Raw genomic sequence first — 19,996 nt, 5'->3', positions numbered from 1 at the left:
CCCCAGAGGGACCCTGGGACATGTAGTCCCCCCCGGGGGGAGACAAGGACCCCCCCAAATGTCAACCGGGACCCTCAAATGTCACCGGGGGGTGGAGCCGGGGACCCCCCAAAATCCCCTGAGACCCCCCCAAAATGTCACCCGTCCCCCTCCCCCGATGTCCCCAGAGCCCTGCGGTGGCACTGGGGGGGGGGCAGCGGGACCCCAGAACCCAGAGGGGGGGAACTGGGAAGGTTTTAGAGGGGCTCGGGAGGAGTTTTGGGGTTCAAGGGGAGGGTCTGGGGTGTTTTGGGCTATGAGGGGGCTCGGGAGAAGTTTTGGGGTGTGGGCGAGGGGGGTCGGGAAGATTTGGGGTTCAAATTTACGGGTCCCAGGAAGTTTTTTTGGGGTTCGGTTTGGGGGCACAGGACGGTCCCAGTAAAATGTTGGTGTGCAGGGTGGTCCCGGGGAGGTTTGGGGCTCCAGTCTGGGATCCCAGGGGGCTTTTTGGGGTCCAACATGGGGTCCCAGGGAGGTTTGGGGGTCCAATTTGGGATCTCAAGGAGCTTTTGGAGTCCAAGTTGGTAGCACGGGGTGGCGCCAGGGACTTTTTGGGGTCTAATTTGGAGTCCCGGGGAGCTTTTAGGGTGCCAACATGGAGTCCCAGGGAGCTTTTGGGGGTCCAATCTGGGGTCTCGCAGAATTTTTGGGGTCCAATTTGGGGTCCCACGCAACTTTTGGGTCCCAATTTGGCATCCCCGTGACCTCCCAGGCTCCAATTCGGGACCGCAGCCCCCCCAAAAACCCTCAACCCCTCCCAGCACCCGGGGGTATTTCAGGACCACCGCCCCCCACCCCCTCCCCATTGCACCAGCACCCAATTAAGCCCTTTTAAGGTGGGGGGGGTGCCCTGATACCCCCTGATCCCCCCCCAACCCCGCTAATCAGGGCTCGGGGGCGATTAAGACCCCCCGAAAGCCGCTTGCCTGGCGCCTAAGCCCGGCTTGGCCAGCGCCGGCCGCCGGATGAGCCGGGCTCAGCCGCGCTTTTCCTCCTGAGCCCCGATTATTGGTGCTGGTGGTGGTGGGGGGGTCCCATCCGCCCCCCGCCCTATAAAAGTTCCTCCCCGTCGCCCCCCACCCATTTGCCGTGCCCCCCGCCGCCGCCTCCGCCGCCATGCAGAAGTCGCGGGACATGCGTGACGAGCTCCCCGAGGATTTCTACATCCCCATGAACCTGGACACCCCCAACCTGACGGCGCTGAGCCCTTTCCTGGTGCCCCAAACCCACCTGGGCAGCCCCGGGATCTTCAAGGCCATGGCGGCCTTCATGTTCCTGCTGATCGTGCTGGGCGTGCCCATCAACGCGCTGACCGTGGTGTGCACGGCCAAGTACAAGAAGCTGCGCTCGCACCTCAACTACATCCTGGTCAACCTGGCGGTGGCCAACCTGCTGGTGGTGTGCGTGGGCTCCACCACGGCCTTCTACAGCTTCTCGCAGATGTACTTCGCCCTGGGGCCGCTGGCCTGCAAGATCGAGGGCTTCGCCGCCACGCTGGGCGGTGAGGGGTCACGGGGACGGGGCGGAGGGGGGGCGTTGGGGTTTGGGGGGGTCTTGGGGATTGTGGGGCACAGGGGTGCCATGGTCTGGGGGGTGGTGGGTTTGGGGGTGTTGGGGGTGCGGGATGTGGGGTGCAGGGTTTGGGGACATTGGGTTTGGGGACATTGGGTTTGGGGGTGGTGGGTCTGGGGACATTGGGGGTGTGGGACATGGGGCACAGGGTTTGGGGACATTGGGTTTGGGGGTGGTGGGTCTGGGGACATTGGGGGTGTGGGACATGGGGCACAGGGTTTGGGGACATTGGGTTTGGGGATGGTGGCTCTGGGGACATTGGGGGTGCGGGATGTGGGGCACAGGGTTTGGGGACATTGGGTTTGGGGACATTGGGTTTGGGGGTGGTGGGTCTGGGGACATTGGGGGTGCGGGACGTGGGGCACAGGGTTTGGGGACATTGGGTTTGGGGGTGGTGGGTCTGGGGGTATGGGATATGGGGTACAAGGTCATCATGGTCTGGGGGTGTTTGGTTTGGGGACATCGGGGGTGTGGGACATGGGGTTCAAGGTCACCATGGTCTGGGGACATTGGGCCAGGGGATGTTGGACCTGGAGGATGGGGGGTAGAAGGTCACCATGACCTGGTGACATTGGGTCTGGGGGTGTTGGGTCTGGGGACGTTGGGTTTGGGGCATCGAGAGTGGGAACATAGCGGGTGTGGGACACGGGGCACAGGGTCACCGTGGTCTGGGGGCGTTGGGTCTGGGGACATTGCGGGTGTGGGACACGGGACACAAGGTCACCATGGCCTGGGGGCGTTGGGTCTGGGGACGTTGGGGACACTGGGTATGGGATTGTTGGGGTGGAAGGACCCCACGGTGCACAGATGGTGGTTCTGGGGACGTTGGAGATGTGGGACAAGAGGGAAGAAGGTCACCATGGCCTGGGGGTGCTGGGTATGGGGACAGTTGGCCAAGGAGCGTTGGCTCTGGGGACACTGGACTTGTGGGCTGTGGGGCAGAAGGTCACTGTGGCCTGAGGACATTGGGGGACAGCTGGCCGGCTGTGGGGACATCAGGCAGGTGGCACCTGACAAGGGTGGGACACCGGGCAGAGGGACAGGGGGACACAAGGACGGGGGGGGCATGGGGACACCAGGGACAGTGGGGACGTGTGGGTACCGTGACATTGGCACCGGGCAGTGTCCCTGTGGTCCCTGGCCATGGTGGCCATGGTGGGGACGGCACAGGAGGTGATGACAGGGGTGTCACCTGTGTCCCCTGTCCCCAGGCATGGTGTCCCTCTGGTCCCTGGCCGTGGTGGCCGTGGTGACAGGAGTGTCACTCATGTCCCCTGTCCCCAGGCATGGTGTCCCTGTGGTCCCTGGCCGTGGTGGCCTTTGAGCGGTTCCTGGTCATCTGCAAGCCACTGGGCAACTTCACGTTCCGGGGCAGCCACGCGGTGCTGGGCTGTGCCATCACCTGGATCTTCGGCCTCATCGCCTCCGTGCCCCCCCTCTTCGGCTGGAGCAGGTCTGGGGGGGGTCCCGGGGGTCCCGGGGGAGTCAGAGGGTCTCTGGGGGTTTGGGGTTCCAGTGGCAGTTGGGGGTCCCTGAGTTGGGGATCTGGGGGAAGTTGGGGGTCACAGTTGCATTGGGGGTCCAAGGGGAGTTTTGGGGTTCCAGGGGGGGTCTGGAGGTCCTGGGTGGGATGTGGGGGTCCTGGAGGGCATCTGGGCGTCCCAGAGGGGATCTGGGGGTCCCTGGGGTGTCGTGGGGTTCCCAAGGTTTGGATTTTGGGGTCCCTGGAGTTGGGGATCTGGGGAAGATTGGGGGTTCTGGGGGGATCTGGGGGTCCCTGAGGGCATCGAGGGGTCCCTGGGGGTCAGGGGTCGCAGGGGCGTTGGGGGGCTCCAGGGGGATTGAGGGTTCGAGGGAGGTTGCGGGGGGGGTCTTAGATGGGGTCTGGGGTCCCGGGCGTTGAGGATCCTGGAGGGTTTTGGGGGTCCCGAGGGTTTTTTAAGAGTCCGGGGGCAGATTGGGGGTCCCGGGGTGGGTCCGGGGGTCCCGCAGGTGCCCCCCCAGCCCATCCCCGGGGGACTGCAGACCCCGCGGGGTCGGGAATGACGGGAATTGTCGGGGATTTGGGGATCCCGGCGATCCCGGGGATTTTGCTGATCCCGGCGGCGCTTCGGGGGTCCCGGGCTGTTTTCGGGGGTCCCGCAGAGGTGTGACCCTCGCCCCCCTCCCCAGGTACATCCCCGAGGGGCTGCAGTGCTCGTGCGGCCCGGACTGGTACACGACGGACAACAAATGGAACAACGAGTCCTACGTGATTTTCCTCTTCTGCTTCTGCTTCGGCTTCCCCCTGAGCGTCATCGTCTTCTCCTACGGGCGGCTGCTGCTCACCCTGCGCGCGGTGAGGGGGATTTGGGGGGTCCCGGGGGGGTCCTGGGGGGTCGGGGGGATCAGGGGAGCGCAGGGTCCCGATCGTCTTCATTTTCTATGGGCGGCTGGTGCTCGCCCTGCGCGCGGTGAGGGGGATTTGGGGGGTCCCGGCGGGGTCAGAGGGTGTCTCGAGGGTCTCTGGGGGCACACGGTTTATTGGGGGTACACGGCTTTATTGGGGTGCGCGGTTTATTGGGGGGCACAGGGGAGGAGGGGTCCCGTGGGGTGGGTGGTCCTTGGGGGGACCCCAAAGCAGGAGGGGAGGCCTCCCTGGGGGTCAGTGACGTCCCCGCGTGTCCGAGAGCCCCGTGGGTCAGCGGCATGGTTGAGTGCCCCAGTCTGACCCCATGAGTGACCCTGTAACTGACCCCCAACGTGTGACACCCCCGTGTCTGTCCCCATATCTGACCCCATATCTGACCCCATATCTGACCCCACATCTGACCCCACATCTGACCCCACATCTGACCCCATATCTGACCCCACATCTGACCCCACATCTGACCCCATATCTGACCCCATATGCCCCACGTCTGTCCCCACTCCCCCGGTGCCTGACCCCTCTCGGTCCCCTATATCTGTCCCTATATCTGTCCCCATATCTAACACCCCCCCGGTGCCTGACCCCCCGTGTCCCCGCTGTCCCCACACCTGTCCCCACACCTGTCCCCACATCCGTCCCCCCCGTGCCTGACCCCCGTGTCCCCTCTGTCCCCACACCTGTCCCCACATCCGTCCCCCCTGTGCCTGACCCCCCGTGTCCCCTCTGTCCCCATACCTGTCCCCACACCTGTCCCCACATCCGTCCCCCCTGTGCCTGACCCCCGTGTCCCCTCTGTCCCCATACCTGTCCCCACACCTGTCCCCACATCCGTCCCCCCCGTGCCTGACCCCTGTGTCCCCTCTGTCCCCATACCTGTCCCCACACCTGTCCCCACATCCGTCCCCCCCGTGCCTGACCCCCCGTGTCCCCTCTGTCCCCATACCTGTCCCCACACCTGTCCCCACATCCGTCCCCTCCGTGCCTGACCCCCCGTGTCCCCTCTGTCCCCATACCTGTCCCCACACCTGTCCCCACATCCGTCCCCCCCGTGCCTGACCCCTGTGTCCCCTCTGTCCCCATACCTGTCCCCACACCTGTCCCCACATCCGTCCCCCCCGTGTCCCCTCTGTCCCCACACCTGTCCCCACACCTGTCCCCACATCCGTCCCCCCCGTGCCTGACCCCCGTGTCCCCGCTGTCCCCGCAGGTGGCCAAGCAGCAGGAGCAGTCGGCCACCACGCAGAAGGCGGAGCGCGAGGTGACCAAGATGGTGGTGGTGATGGTGCTGGGCTTCCTGGTGTGCTGGCTGCCCTACTGCGCCTTCGCGCTCTGGGTGGTGACACACCGGGGACACCCCTTCGACGTGGGGCTGGCCTCCATCCCCTCCGTCTTCTCCAAGGCCTCCACCGTCTACAACCCCGTCATCTACGTCTTCATGAACAAGCAGGTGGGGACGCGGGGACAATGGGGACAGTGGGGACAGTGGGGACAGTGGGGGATGTGGGGGCAATGGGGGCGATGGGGACAATGGGGGTGGTGGGGACAGTGGGGACAGCGAGGGATGTGGGGGCAATGGGGGTGGTGGGGACAATGGGGACAGTGGGGACAGCGGGGACAGTGGGGGCAATGGGAGTGGCATGGACAATGGGGACAATGGGGGACAGTGGGGACAATGGGGGTGATGGGGGCAATGGGGATGTGGGGACAATAGGGGACAGTGGGGGTGACGGGGACATGGAGATGGTGGGGAGATGGAGGTGTTCCTGTGGGTCCCTCTGTGGGTCTGGCGTCTCTCTATGGGTCTGGGGTCCCTCCGTGGGTCTGGGGTCCCACCTGACGCCCCCAGCCCGCAGTTCCGCTCCTGCAATGCTGGAGCCCCTTTGGGTCTGGGGGTCTGTCTGTGGGTCTGGGGGTGTTCCTGTGGGTCCCTCCGTGGGTCTGGGGTCCCTCCGTGGGTCTGGGGTCTCTCTATGGGTCTGGGGTCCCACCTGACGCCCCCCGCCCGCAGTTCCGCTCCTGCATGCTCAAGCTCGTGTTCTGCGGCCGGAGCCCCTTCGGGGACGACGATGACGTGTCGGGCTCGTCCCAGGCCACGCAGGTGTCCTCGGTGTCCTCCAGCCAGGTGTCCCCGGCGTAGGGGCTGCCCCACGGCGGGCCCTGCCCCACGGCGGGGCTGCCCCACGGCTCTGCCCCACGGCTCTGCCCCACAGCGGGCCCGACCCAGCCGGGGCTGCCCCACAGCGGGCTCGGCCCTATATGGGGCTCGGCCTCGCCGTTCTGCCCTATGGAGGGCTCTGCCCCCGGCAGTGCTGCCCCACGGCTCTGCCCCACATCGGGCTCTGCCCCACATCGGGCTCTGCCCCATGGAGGGTTGTGTCCCATATCGGGCTGTGCCCCACATCGGGCTCTGCCCTATGGCGGCACTGCCCCACATTTGGCTCTGCCCCACATCGGGCTCTGCCCCACATCGGGCTCTGCCCTATGGCGGCACTGCCCCACATTTGGCTCTGCCCCACATCGGGCTCTGCCCTACATCGGGCTCTGCCCTATGGCGGCACTGCCCCACATTTGGCTCAGCCCCACATTTGGCTCAGCCCCACATCGGGCTCAGCCCCACATCGGGCTCTGCCCCACATCGGGCTGTGCCCCATGGCGGCACTGCCCCACATTTGGCTCAGCCCCACATTTGGCTCAGCCCCACATCGGGCTCAGCCCCACATCGGGCTCAGCCCCACATCGGGCTGTGCCCCATGGCGGCACTGCCCCACATTTGGCTCAGCCCCACATTTGGCTCAGCCCCACATCGGGCTCAGCCCCACATCGTGCTCTGCCCCACACCGCGCTCAGCCCCACGGCAGCTCTGCCCCCCCCCGTGCCCGCTGTGGGGCAGCCCCACGGCTCCGTTGTACATAACCCCCCCCCGCATTAAACACTGGAGACGCAGCCGCTGCCTCTGCTTTGGGGCCGCCCCACAAGTGCCCCCAGACCCACGGGTACCACGCCGAATGCCCCACAAGTGCCCCACAAGTGCCCCCCAGACCCACAAGTACCACCCTGAATGCCCCACAAGTGCCCCACAAGTGCCCCCAGACCCACGGGTACCACGCCGAATGCCCCACAAGTGCCCCACAAGTATCTTCACAGTGCCCCCACTTCCCCCCCACAGTGCCCCCAGCCCCACAAGTGTCCCCCCAATGCCCCACAAGAGTCCCACCAGTGTCCTCGCACCGCCCCCAGCCCCGCAAGCGCCCCCAGTGCCCCACAAGCACCCCACAAGTGCCCCCAAACGCCCCCATGTTGCCCCCCAAGTGCTCTCAGCCCCCCAAGTCCCCCCCAGGTGCCCCCCAAGTGCCCCCAAATGCCCCCAAGTGCCCCCCAAGTGCCCCCAGGTACCCCCCAAGTGCCCCCAAGTGCCCCCAGGTGCCACCCAAGTGCCCCCAAGTGCCCCCAAATGCCCCCAGGTGCCCCCCAAGTGCCCCCAGGTGCCCCCCAGGTGCCCCCCAAATGCCCCCAGGTGCCTCCCAGGTGCCCCCAAGTGCCCCCAAGTGCCCCCAAGTGCCCCCAAATGCCCCCAGGTGCCCCCCAGGTGCCCCCGCAGTGGGGCGCGCGGCCGAGTTCTGCCAGTAGTGAGCTTTTTTTTTTTCCAGGAAAAAGTTCAGAACTAGCGGAATTCCGGCCGCACGGCCCGGGGGGACACGCGGGGACACCCAGGGGACACCCACGGGGGACACCCCATAGGGGGCACCCCATAGGGGGCACCCCATAGGGGGCACCCACGGGGGACACCCCATAGGGGGCACCCCATAGGGGACACCCCATAGGGGACACCCACGGGGGACACCCCATAGGGGGCACCCCATAGGGGACACCCACGGGACACGCGCAGGGCCCATGGAGGCCCCACAGCGACTCATGGTGGCCCCACAGCAGCCCCACAGCACCCAAAGGTGGCCCTTGGTGGCCCCACGGCACCCACGGGTGCCCCACAGCGACCCACGGCACCCGCTGCTGGCCCCACCGCAGCTCGTGGTGGCCCCACAGTGACCCACAGCAGCCCCACAGCACCCAAAGGTGGCCCCACGGTGGCCCCACAGAGCCCCCCCACCCCCCCGGAGCCCCCCCAGCACTTACCGGCGCCCCCCGCCATGGGGGGAGGGAGAGATGGGGGGTGGGGGGCATCGCCCGCCCCCTTTGCCCCCCAATTTGGGGTGGGCCCGACAGCCCCCCGACCCAATCCCTCCAGCCCGGAACCCACGGGACCCCCCCCCCCCAAACCCCCAGAGACCCCCCCGGACCCCCCAAAGCCTCCCCAGGGACCCCTGGAACGGCCCCAGAACTCCCTCAGAACGCCCCCAAACCCCCCCCCAGAGATCCCCCAGAACCCCCAGACCCTCCCTAGACCCCCCCCGATCCCTCCCAGAGCCTCCCGGAACCCTCCAGACCCCCCCAACATCCCCTGAGATCCACCCCAGACCCCTCCGGAACGGCTCCCAAACCCTTCAAAACCCCCCCGGAGACCCCCGGAGACCCCCGGAGACCCCCGGAACCCTCCGGAGACCCCCGGAGACCCCCGGAGACCCCCAGAACCCCCCGGAGACCCCCAGAACCCCCCGGAGACCCCCAGAACCCTCCGGAGCCCCCCAGAACCCTCCGGAGACCCCCGGAGCCCCCCAGCTCCTCCCCCAGAACTGCCCCCAAACCCCCCCCCCCCCAGAGAGCCCCCAGAACCCCAAAATTCCTCCTAGAGCCCCCCAGAACCCCCCGGAGCCCCCCGGAGCCCCCCAGCTCCTCTGTCTGCGCCGCTCCGCGCCCCCTTTTCCCCGGGGGGGGGATTAAAGTTTCCGTGTCCCCCCTAATCGGACTCCCCCGGGGCGACCCGAAAATCCCGGGATTAGGGGTGGGGGGAGGGGGGGCAGCTCCGGCCCCACCCCCCCGGCATGTGTGGGGGGAGGGGATTAAGGTCAGGCCTGGGGGGCCCTTCTGGGGTGACCCCCCACCCCCGTGGGAAGAGCCCCCCAAACCCCCGCGACCCCCCCGGACCCCCCCGTGGGTGCAGAATGGGGGAGGGGACACACCCCAGGACCCCCCAATTTCAGCCCCCCCCTCGTTAATCCGCCCCCCTCCCCTCCCGCAGTGGGTTAATTGCTAATTAGGGCTGTGGTTATTTTGGGGGGCGGGGGGGGGGGGCTCCCCCCGTGCCCCACTTGGCCCCGGGCCGGAGCCCCCCGTGATGTAACGCGCGGCCCCGTGACCCCGATCCGGGGGTCCGGGGGGGGGGGCCCACCCCAAAATGTGGGTCAGGAGGGGGCCCCGAGCTCCCGGTGTGGGGCAGGACCCCGCCGTGTGGGGCGGGAGGGCGATGTGGGGCAGGGAGGGGGTTCAGGACCTCGCTATGGGGAGGGAGGGGGGTCAACACCCCCAAATGTGGGTCAGGACATGGCCCCGAGCCCCCGCTGTGGGGCAGAACCCCCCGGTGTGGGGCAGACCCCCCAGTGGGGGTCAGGAGGGGGTCAGAACCCCGCTATGGGGCGGGAGGGGGGTCAGGACCCCAATGTGGGTCAGGACATGGCCCCGAGCCCTCAATATGGGGCAGGACCCCGCAGTGTGGGGCAGGATCTCGATGTGGGTCAGAATCACCCGAAGTGGGTCAGGAGGGGGTCAGAACCCTCCGCTATAGGGCGGGACGGGGGGTCAGGACCCCAGTGTGGGTCAGGAAGGGGGCCGGGACCCAGATATGGGGCGGGGGGGGGGGCTCCAGGACCCCTCAATGTGGGTCAGGACCCCCCGATGTGGGTCAGAGCTCTGATGTGGGTCAGGAGGGGTCCGGGACTCTGATGTGGGGCGGGGTGTGCTGGGACCCCCCCTGATGTGGGGCAGGAGGGACAATCGACACCTCGCTATGGGACAGGAAGGGGTCAGGACCCCGCTATGGGGCAGAAGGGGGTGAGGACCCCGCTATGGGGCAGGAGGGGAATCAGAACCCCAATGTGGGTCAAGAAGGGAGGTCAGGACCCCGCTATGGGGCAGAACCGGGACAGGACCCCGCTATGGGGCAGAAGTGGGACAGGACCCCGCTATGGGGCAGCGTCTGGCCGTGTCACACCCCTGGGGGGCTCAGCCCCACACTTGTGGGTCCCGGGGCTCCCAGTTTGGATCCCGAGGGGGCCCAGTCGGGAACTGGGGGTGGGAAATTCCCGCTGGGGTTCGGGGGGGGGGGTCCCGGGGGTTTCTGGAGGCGCCGATTTCAATCCCGGGGGTCCCGTTCGGCTCTCGGGGGTCCCGGGGGGGCAAATTTCAATCCCGGGGGGGGGGGGGGCAATTTGAATCCTGGGGGGGCCAATTTGGACCCCGGGGGTTGGAAATTATCCGGGAAACGTCGGAGCTGCGTGTGATTCACGCTGGGGGCTTTGGGGGTCCCGGGGGTTTCTGGGGGCGCCGATTTCAATCCCGGGGGTCCCGTTCGGCTCTCGGGGGTCCCGGGGGGGGGGGGCCCAGTTGGGAGGGGGGGGGGCCCAGCCCAGGAAACAGCGGGGGATTAGCGCTGGCGTCAATCCCATCAGCTCACCCCGGCTGCTCAGGTGAGGCCGGGCCGCGCCCCCCCGGATCCGCGCGGCCCCAATTAAGGGATTTTGGGGGGGTCCGGGCTAATCCGGGGGTGGGGGGGGGTATAAGAGCAGGGGGGCGCGGGCGGCCGGGGCAGTGGCGCTGGTGGCACTCGGGGGACGATGGCGACGGGCGTTTGGGACGGGGCGGTTTTCGCCGCGCGCCGGCGCCACGACGACGACGACACCACGCGCGACAGCATCTTCACCTACACCAACAGCAACAACACGCGCGGTGAGCGGCGGGGACAGGCGGGGACACCGCGGGGACACCGCGGGGACAACGGGGGAGGGGGTCTGGGGGCGTTTTGGGGGCGGTTTGCGAAGTTTTGGGGTCAACGATCGAGCTTCGCCGACGGTCGCGACGTGCGCGGTGAAGATGTTGGGGACATCAGGGGACACACAGAGGCATGATGGGACACAGAAGGACATCAGGGGACACTGGGGGGGGGGCACTTGGGGACATGGGGGGAGGGGGTTTGGGGGAGTTTTGGGGCGTTTTGGGGGAGTTTTGGGGTCAACGATCGAGCTTCGCCAACGGTAGCAACGTGTGGGGTGGAGATATTGGGGACATGAAGGGACATCAGGGGACACCAGGGAGGCATGAAGGGACACAGAAGGACATCAGGGGACACTGGGGGGGCACTGAGGGACATGGGGGGACACGGGGGGACGGAGCTTGGGGGAGTTTTGGGGCAGTTTGGGGGAGTTTTGGGGCCAACGGACATCAACGGCAGCGACGGGCGGCGAAGACGTGGAGGGACATGGGGGGACAAAAAGGGGCGCGAAGGGACATCGGGGTCACCAAAAGGCGTGAAGGGACATGGGGGGACACAAGGGAACACGGGGGGACATGAGGGGATACAGGGGAAGCATTTTTGGGAGAGTTTTTTGGGGGAGTTCTGGGGTCAACGATGAACCTGCGCCAACCGGGATCGATGGCAGTGACGCAGCGAAGACGTGGGGGGACATGGAGGGGACATGAGGGGACACAAGGGGACACGGAGGGACACGAGAGGATGGCTTTGAGGGAGTTTCGGGCGAGTTTTGGGGTCGTTTTACGGTCAACAACCAACCACCATCACCGCTGCCACCGCGAGGGGACACGGGCTGACACCAGGGGACACAAGGTGACACGAGGGTCACCTGGGGACACCTCCTACCGTCCCTCAGGTCCCTTCGAGGGCCCCAACTACCACATCGCCCCGCGCTGGGTGTACAACCTGACGTCGCTGTGGATGATCTTCGTGGTGATCGCCTCGGTGTTCACCAACGGGCTGGTGCTGGTGGCCACGGCCAAGTTCAAGAAGCTGCGGCACCCCCTGAACTGGATCCTGGTCAACCTGGCCGTGGCCGACCTGGGCGAGACGGTCATCGCCAGCACCATCAGCGTGGTCAACCAGATCTTCGGCTACTTCATCCTCGGCCACCCCATGTGCGTCATCGAGGGCTACACCGTCAGCGCCTGCGGTCAGTCTGGGGGGCAGGGTGTGGTCAGTCTGGGGGGCAGGGTGTGGGGTGTGGGGACGTGGTCAGTGTCAGTGGTCAGTCTGGGGGGCAGGGTGTGGTCAGTCTGGGGGGCAGGATGTGGGATGTGGGGACGTGGTCAGTGTCAGTGGTCAGTCTGGGGGGCAGGGTGTGGAGTGTGGGGATATGGGCAGGGGCTGTGGTCAGTCTGGGGGTCAGTCTGTGGTCAGTCTGGGGGGCAGGATGTGGGATGTGGGGACGTGGTCAGTGTCAGTGGTCAGTCTGGGGGGCAGGGTGTGGTCAGTCTGGGGGGCAGGATGTGGGATGTGGGGACGTGGTCAGTGCCAGTGGTCAGTCTGGGGGGCAGGGTGTGGTCAGTCTGTGGTCAGTCTGGGGGTCGGGCTGTGGTCAGTCTGTGGTCAGTCTGTGGTCAGTCTGGGGGTCGGGCTGTGGTCAGTCTGGGGGTTGGGCTGTGGTCAGTCTGGGGGTCGGGGTGTGGGGTGTGGGGACATGGTCAGTGCCTGTGGTCAGTTTGGGGACAGAGATATGGAGTGTGGGATGTGGGGCGGGATGTGGGTCACAGATGCGGGTCACAAATGTGGGTCAGGGATACGGGTCAGAGATGTGGGTCAGGAACTCTCTATGGGTCCAGGCGCTATAGGGCCGTGTTCTATGGGGTTCTACGGGTTTGAGCTCTATGGGGCCGTGCTCTATGGGGCCCTATGGGTCCGGGCGCTATGGGGCAGCCCCATAACCAGCCCGAACCCCCCCGCAGGCATCACGGCGCTGTGGTCCCTGGCCATCATCTCCTGGGAGCGCTGGTTCGTGGTGTGCAAACCCTTCGGCAACATCAAGTTCGACGGGAAGCTGGCGGTGGCCGGGGTCCTCTTCTCCTGGATCTGGTCCTGCGCCTGGACCGCGCCCCCCATCTTCGGCTGGAGCAGGTGCGGAGGGGCCCGGGGCTCTGGGCAGGGGTCTGGGGGTGTCACAGAGGTGACACGGGTGTCCCCAAAGTGTGGGGAGGGCTCTGGGCCGGGGTCCTCCTATCCGGGATCTGGTCCCGCCTCTGGACCGCGCCCCTCATCCTCGGCCGGAGCGGGTGGGGAGGGGCCCCGGGGTGCCACGAGGGTCCCCAGAGGGTGTTTAGGGTGACACGAGTGTCCCCAGGGTGTCACAGAGGTGGCACGAGGGTCCCCAGAGGGTGTTTAGGGTGACACGAGTGTCCCCAGGGTGCCACAGAGTGTCCCCAGAGGGTGTTTAGGGTGACACGAGTGTCCCCAGGGTGTCACAGAGGCGGCACGAGTGTCCCCAGGGTGTCACAGGGGTGGCACAAGGGTCCCCAGGGTGTCACAGAGGTGACACAAGGGTCCCCAGAGGGTGTTTAGGGTGACACGAGTGTCCCCAGGGTGTCACAGAGGTGGCACGAGTGTCCCCAGAGGGTGTTTAGGGTGACACGAGTGTCCCCAGGGTGCCACAGAGTGTCCCCAGAGGGTGTTTAGGGTGACACGAGTGTCCCCAGGGTGTCACAGAGGTGACACGAGTGTCCCCAGGGTGTCACAGGGGTGGCACAAGGGTCCCCAGGGTGTCACAGAGGTGACACAAGGGTCCCCAGAGGGTGTTTAGGGTGACACGAGTGTCCCCAGGGTGCCACAGAGTGTCCCCAGAGGGTGTTTAGGGTGACACGAGTGTCCCCAGGGTGTCACAGAGGTGGCACGAGTGTCCCCAGGGTGTCACAGGGGTGGCACAAGGGTCCCCAGGGTGTCACAGAGGTGACACAAGGGTCCCCAGAGGGTGTTTAGGGTGACACGAGTGTCCCCAGGGTGCCACAGAGTGTCCCCAGAGGGTGTTTAGGGTGGCACGAGTGTCCCCAGGGTGTCACAGAGGTGGCACGAGGGTCCCCAGGGTGTCACAGAGGTGACACGAGTGTCCCCAGAGGGTGTTTAGGGTGACACGAGTGTCCCCAGGGTGTCACAGAGGTGACACGAGGGTCCCCAGAGTGGGTTTGGGGGTGACGCCCCGAGGTCCCCAGGTGTCCCCAGGACCCGGAGGGGTTTTGGGGGTGTCCCTTTTGTCCCCCCTGAGCCCCGGTGTCCCCCCGGGCAGGTACTGGCCCCACGGGCTGAAGACCTCGTGCGGGCCGGACGTGTTCAGCGGCAGCACGGACCCGGGGGTGCAGTCCTACATGGTGGTGCTGATGGTCACCTGCTGCTTCTTCCCGCTGGCCGTCATCATCTTCTGCTACCTGCAAGTGTGGCTGGCCATCCGCGCGGTGAGGAGAGACCCCCCCCCCCTCTCCCTCCCGAAAAAATCCCCACCCCGAAAAAAAAAAAACCAACCCCGGGGAAAAAAAAAAAAAAAAATCCCAAACAAGCAAACAAAAGAAAACCCGCGGGAAAGATTCTGACTCCAAAAAACTCCGGGGGAAAAAAGAAAAAACCAACCCAAACAAAAGTAAAAAAACCTGGGGAAAAAAAAAAAACCCGACCCCAAAAACCCACCCTGGATCCACATTTCCCCCTATAAACCCCCCCCCCGGACCCCCCCGACCCCCCGAATCCCCCTCCCCGCAGGTGGTGGCGGAGCAGGAGTCACCCCTTACACCCCCTATAAACCCCTCCAACTAAACCCCCCCAAAACCCCCCCTGGACCTCCCAAAACCCCCCCCTGCGACCCCCCTGACCCCCCAAATCCCCCTCCCCGCAGGTGGCAGCCCAGCAGAAGGAGTCACCCCATAGAGCCCCTATAAACCCCTCAAACTAGACCCCCCCAAAACCCCTCCAAACCCCCCGGGGCCCCCCCAGGACCCCCCCTAACCCCCCGAATCCCCTCCCCGCAGGTGGCAGCCCAGCAGAAGGAGTCGGAGTCGACGCAGAAGGCGGAGAAAGAGGTGTCCCGCATGGTGGTGGTGATGATCCTGGCCTACTGCTTCTGCTGGGGGCCCTACACCGTGTTCGCCTGCTTCGCCGCCGCCAACCCCGGCTACGCCTTCCACCCGCTCACCGCCGCCCTGCCCGCCTTCTTCGCCAAGAGCGCCACCATCTACAACCCCATCATCTACGTCTTCATGAACAGACAGGTACCTGGGGCACACCTGAGATACCTGGGACGCACCTGGGTGCAGCTCAGGGCATGGGGATGTGGGATATGGGATGTGGGGTATGGGACAGGCCACCATCTACAACCCCATCGTCTACGTCTTCATGAACAGACAGGTGGGCTCTGGGCACCTGAGATACCTGGGATATACTTCAGCACACCTGGGTACAGCTGGGTGCAGGTCAGGTTATGGGGACACAGCCAGGGCATGGGATATAGGACAGGGTCACCATCTACAACCCCATCATCTACGTCTTCATGAACAGACAGGTGAGGGACGCACCTGGGACACACCTGACCTCACCTGCATACACCTGGGTACACCTGGGTACAGCTCAGGGTATGGGGTATGGGACAGGGCCACCATCTACAACCCCATCACCTAAGTCTTCAGGAACAGACAGGTGGGCTCTGGGCACCTGGGATACCTGGGACACACCTGGGTACACCTGGAGACACCCAGGACAGGCCTCTGTGGGACACAGAGCAGGGACAGGGGACACGGAGCAGCTGCCACCCCAGCTCCACCTGTCCCCCCCGATGTCACACACCAACCGCACACATTGTCACCTGCACGGGACCCCCGATGTCGGGGCCCCGGGCTGACCTGGTGTCCCCTGTCCCTTGTCCCCGCCCCTGTGTCCCCCCTGTGTCCCCCCCGTGTCCCCCGTGTGTCCTGTGTGTCCTGACCCTGTCCCCCGTGTGTCCCCTGTCCCTGTGTCCCCTACGCCCCTGTTCCTGTCCCATGCGTGTCCCCTGTCCCTTGTGTATCCCTTGTCCCCCGTACCCCTCCTGTCCCCCTGTCCCCTGCCTGTCCCCGGTGTCCCCTGTCTGTCCCGTGTCCCCTGTCCCCTGTCTCTCCCCTCTCCCTGTCTGTCTGTCCCGTGTCCCCTGTCCCTGTCTGTCTGTCCGTGTCTGTCCCCGGTGTCCCCTGTCTGTCCCCGGTGTCCCCTGTCTGTCCCGTGTCCCCTGTCCCTGTCTGTCTGTCCGTGTCTGTCCCCGGTGTCCCCTGTCTGTCCCCGGTGTCCCCGCAGTTCCGGAACTGCATCCTGCAGCTCTTCGGCAAGAAGGTGGACGACGGCTCCGAGGTGTCCACCTCGCGCACCGAGGTCTCCTCCGTGTCCAACTCCTCCGTGTCCCCCGCCTAGGGACCCCCGCCGCCCCCTCCCCAATAAAGCTTTGTACCTCCCGGACACGTGTCCGCCCGCTGTCACCTCCCGCCGCCGTCCCCGGTGTCCCCAGGGTGCTGGGGGGTCCTCGGTGTCCCCTCCTCGGGTGTCCCCAGGGGGCTGGGGGTCCTCGGTGTCCCCTCTTTGGGTGTCCCCAATGCCCCCAGGGCGCTGGGGGGTCCTCGGTGTCCCCTCCTCGGGTGTCCCCAGGGGGCTGGGGGTCCTCGGTGTCCCCTCTTTGGGTGTCCCCAATGTCCCCAGGGCGCTGGGGGTCCTCGGTGTCCCCTCCTCGGGTGTCCCCAGGGGGCTGGGGGTCCTCGGTGTCCCCTCTTTGGGTGTCCCCAATGTCCCCAGGGCGCTGGGGGTCCTCAGCGTCTGCTCCCAGCGCTGTCCCGATGTCCCCAGGGCGCTCGGTGTCGCCGATGTCTCCCCCTCGGGGGTTTCCAACGGTTCTGGGGTCCCCAGTGTCCCCTCCCTGGGTGTTCCCAATGTCCCCAGTGGCTCTTGGGGTCCTCAGTGCCCCCTCCTTGGGTGTCCCCAGTGTCCCCTCCTCGGGGGTCCCCAACGACTCCAGGGGTCCCAAATGTCCCCACCTGGAGGGGTCGCCAATGTCCCAATGGCTCTGGGAGGGTCACACCCCCCCAGGGGCGCCCCCAATGTCCCAGTCAAGGTTGTCCCCAGTGTCCCCATGGCTCTGGAGGTCCACAGTGTCCCCCCCAGCCGGGGGGTCCCTAATGTCCCATCGCCTTTGGGGGTCGCATCACCCCCCCCCCTCAGTGACCCTCCGGGGGGGTCCCCAACCTTCCCATCAGCCTTTGGGGCGAGTCACCCCCCCGTTCCCGTCAGCCCCTGGGGCTGTCACCGCCCCCCCCCCCCCGTGTCCCCCCAAATTCCCCCCGGACCCCGGGGAGCGACATCCCCGCCCCCGCGAGCTCGCAGCCAATGGGAAGCGCTCCCGCTGCGCGCGGCTCTGCTATTGGTCAATAGAGATGTCAATCTCCGCTGCCCCAAGCGGCCAATCAGGAGCAGGGGTGGGGCGAAAGAGGCGTGATTTGAATGCGGGTGATGTCATCGGCCCTGGCCACGCCTCCTCCCGTGCGCTCTGATTGGTGAAAAAGGGCGGGAGGGGCGCGCGCCGTGCTGTGATTGGCGGGGAAGGGGCGGGAAAGGGGCGGGGCCAGAGGAAAAGGCACGTGGAGGGGGGGACGGGGATGGGGACAAGGATGGGGACAGGGATGGAACAGGGACGGGACAGGGACAGGACAGGGATGGGGACAGGGACGGGGATGGGGACAGGGACAGAGACAGGACAGGGACAGGACAGGGATGGAGACAGGGATGGGGATGGAGACATGGAAGGGACCGGGACGGGATTGAGGACAAAGATGGAACAGGGATGGGACAGAGCTGGGGCAGGATGGGGACAGGGATAAGGGGGGGGGACGGGGGACGGGGGACAGGGACGGGACAGGGATGGGGACAGAGACAGGAATGGGGACAAGGATGGGACAGGGATGAGAAAGGGACTGGGACAGGGACAGAGACGGGATGGGGACAGGGCTGGGACGGGGACAGGGACAAGGATGGGGACAAGGAGTGGACAGAGATGGGGACAGGGATGGGGACAAGGATAGGGACAAGGACAGGACAGGGATGGGGATAGGACAGAGACAGGACGGGGACAGGGCTCGGATGGGGACGGGACTGGGACAAGGACAGGGACAAGGAGTGGACAGGGACGGGGACAGGGACAGGACAGGGAATAGGACAGGAATGGGATGGGGACAGGGCTGGGACAGGAGTGGTGACAGGAAAGCGACAGGGATAGGGACAGGGGGGTTTCCCCGGAGGTGACACTGTCCCCGGTGTCCCCACACCCTCTGTCCCTCGTGTCCCCCATCCCTGTGTCCCCATGTCCCCGTGCCCCCCATCCCTGTGTCCCCATGTCCCCGTGCCCCCCATCCCTCGTGTCCCCGTGTCCTCCCTGACCCCTGTGTCCCCCCGGGTGGGTGGCCTGGCCCTCCAGGGACACCGAGGTGACACGGTGAGGGGGACAGCGGGGAGGGGCCAGGGGGAACACAGGGGAGGGGACACGGGAGGACACCAGGGGGACACGGGGGGTGACAGGGAGGGTAACAAGGGGGGGGACACGGGGGAGGGGACAAGGGGGGGACACAAAGGGGGTGACACGGGGGAGGGGACACGCAGGAGGCGGCACAGAGGAGGTGACAAAGAGGCGGTGACAACCCCCTGTGGTCTCCACCAGCGACATCGAGGGGAGGGGGGGTTTGGGGGGGGTCCCACCCCGTGGGCGTGGCCTCCATCCCCGGCCCCACCCCCGTTCAGGCCCCGCCCCCGGCCCGCAGCGCCTCCGGCAGCGCCGCAGCGCCGGGACCGATGGGCCGGGACCGGTACCGGGGGGGGCCGCGGGGCCGGGGGGGCTCCCGGGGCTCCCGGGGGGGGCCCCGAGCTCGGGGGGGGGCTCGGGGGGAGCGGGGGAGGGGCGGGGGGAGGGGGCAGCGCGCGGGGCTGCGGGAGGGGGGAGGGGGGAGGATGCGGGGGGAGGGGGAAAGGGGGGGTTGGGGGGGTTGGAGGGGACGGGCGCGTGCGTGGGGAGGGGGGTGAGAGCGAGGGGGGGACACCTGTGCAGGTGTGAGCCCGAGGGGGGCAAGGGGGGCGGGACAGGGGTGGGCAGGGGCGGTGGGGACAGCTGTGACCAGGTGTGACAAGGCCGGGGGTGGCCAGGTGTGGTGGGGACAGGGGTGACCAGGTGTGTCGGGGATGTCCCGGTGTCAGGGCCAGGGGTGACCAGGGGTGACCAGGTGTTGTCAAGGGCAGGTGTGTCCAGGTGTGTTGGGGTTGGCCGGGTGTCAGGGCCAGCTGTGACCAGGTGTGCTGGGGGCAGAGGTGACCAGGTGGGACAGGGATGTCCAGGTGTCAGGGCCAGGTGTGACCATGGGTGACCAGGTGGGACAGGGATGTCCAGGTGTTGGGGACAGGTGTGACCATGGTGGGATAAGGATGTCCAGGTGTTGGGGACAGGTGTGCCCAGGTGCGTCAGGCACAGGTGTGTGCAGGAACTGGGAGTTACTGGGTGAACTGGAAGTTGTTGGGGTTCACCAGAGGCACTGGGAGTTCCTGGGGGCACTGAACGAACTGGGAGTTACTGGGAGTGCTGGGAGTTACTGGGAGAGCTGGGAGTTACTGGGAGCTACTGGAGGAACTGGGAGCTACGGGGGTGAACTGGGAATTACTGGCAGCACTGGGAGAGCTGTGAGCTACGGGGCACACTGGGACTTACTGGGGTTCACTGGGCAAACTGGGAGTTACGGGGGATTACTGGGACCACTGAGACTTACTGGGGGCACTGGGACTTACTGGGGGTTACTGGGGTTCACTGGGCAAACTGGGAGTTACTGGGGGTTACTGGGACCACTGAGACTTACTGGGGGCACTGGGGGTTACTGGGGTTCACTGAGTGAACTGGGGGTTACTGGGAGCACTGGGAGCACTGGGAGAGCTGGGAGCTATTGGGGACACTGGGCAAACTGGGAGTTACCCGGGGCACTGGTGGTTACTGGGGTTCACTGGGTGAACTGGGGGTTACTGGGAGCACTGGGAGAGCTGGGAGCTATTGGGGA

General features: G+C 66.5%; 2 protein-coding genes across 2 annotated transcripts; both read left to right on the top strand.

Annotated features, from left to right (window-relative positions):
• The first annotated feature begins 1,155 nt into the window (after positions 1-1,155).
• On the top strand, positions 1,156-6,158 carry LOC136305881 (blue-sensitive opsin). The gene is made up of 5 exons (XM_066209198.1): positions 1,156-1,540; positions 2,896-3,064; positions 3,784-3,949; positions 5,229-5,468; positions 6,030-6,158. Exons 1-5 carry the CDS (start codon positions 1,156-1,158, stop codon positions 6,156-6,158), a joined length of 1,089 nt encoding a protein of 362 aa, XP_066065295.1.
• A 4,564-nt stretch (positions 6,159-10,722) lies between these two features.
• LOC136305883 (red-sensitive opsin) lies at positions 10,723-16,491 on the top strand. Its single transcript, XM_066209202.1, has 6 exons — positions 10,723-10,858; positions 11,797-12,093; positions 12,866-13,034; positions 14,194-14,359; positions 14,927-15,166; positions 16,221-16,491. The coding sequence occupies exons 1-6, from the start codon at positions 10,747-10,749 to the stop codon at positions 16,332-16,334; spliced, it is 1,098 nt and encodes a 365-aa protein (XP_066065299.1). The 5' UTR covers positions 10,723-10,746; the 3' UTR covers positions 16,335-16,491.
• The last annotated feature ends 3,505 nt before the right edge of the window (positions 16,492-19,996 follow it).

Source organism: Chamaea fasciata, unplaced genomic scaffold, assembly GCF_029207755.1.
Source record: "Chamaea fasciata isolate MVZ Bird 193981 ecotype frontalis unplaced genomic scaffold, bChaFas1.0.hap1 SCAF_742, whole genome shotgun sequence".
In the NCBI taxonomy this organism is placed as follows: Eukaryota; Metazoa; Chordata; class Aves; order Passeriformes; family Sylviidae; genus Chamaea; species Chamaea fasciata.
The sequence above is the reverse complement of the archived record's forward strand: the minus strand, read 5'-3'. Positions and strand labels throughout refer to the sequence as shown.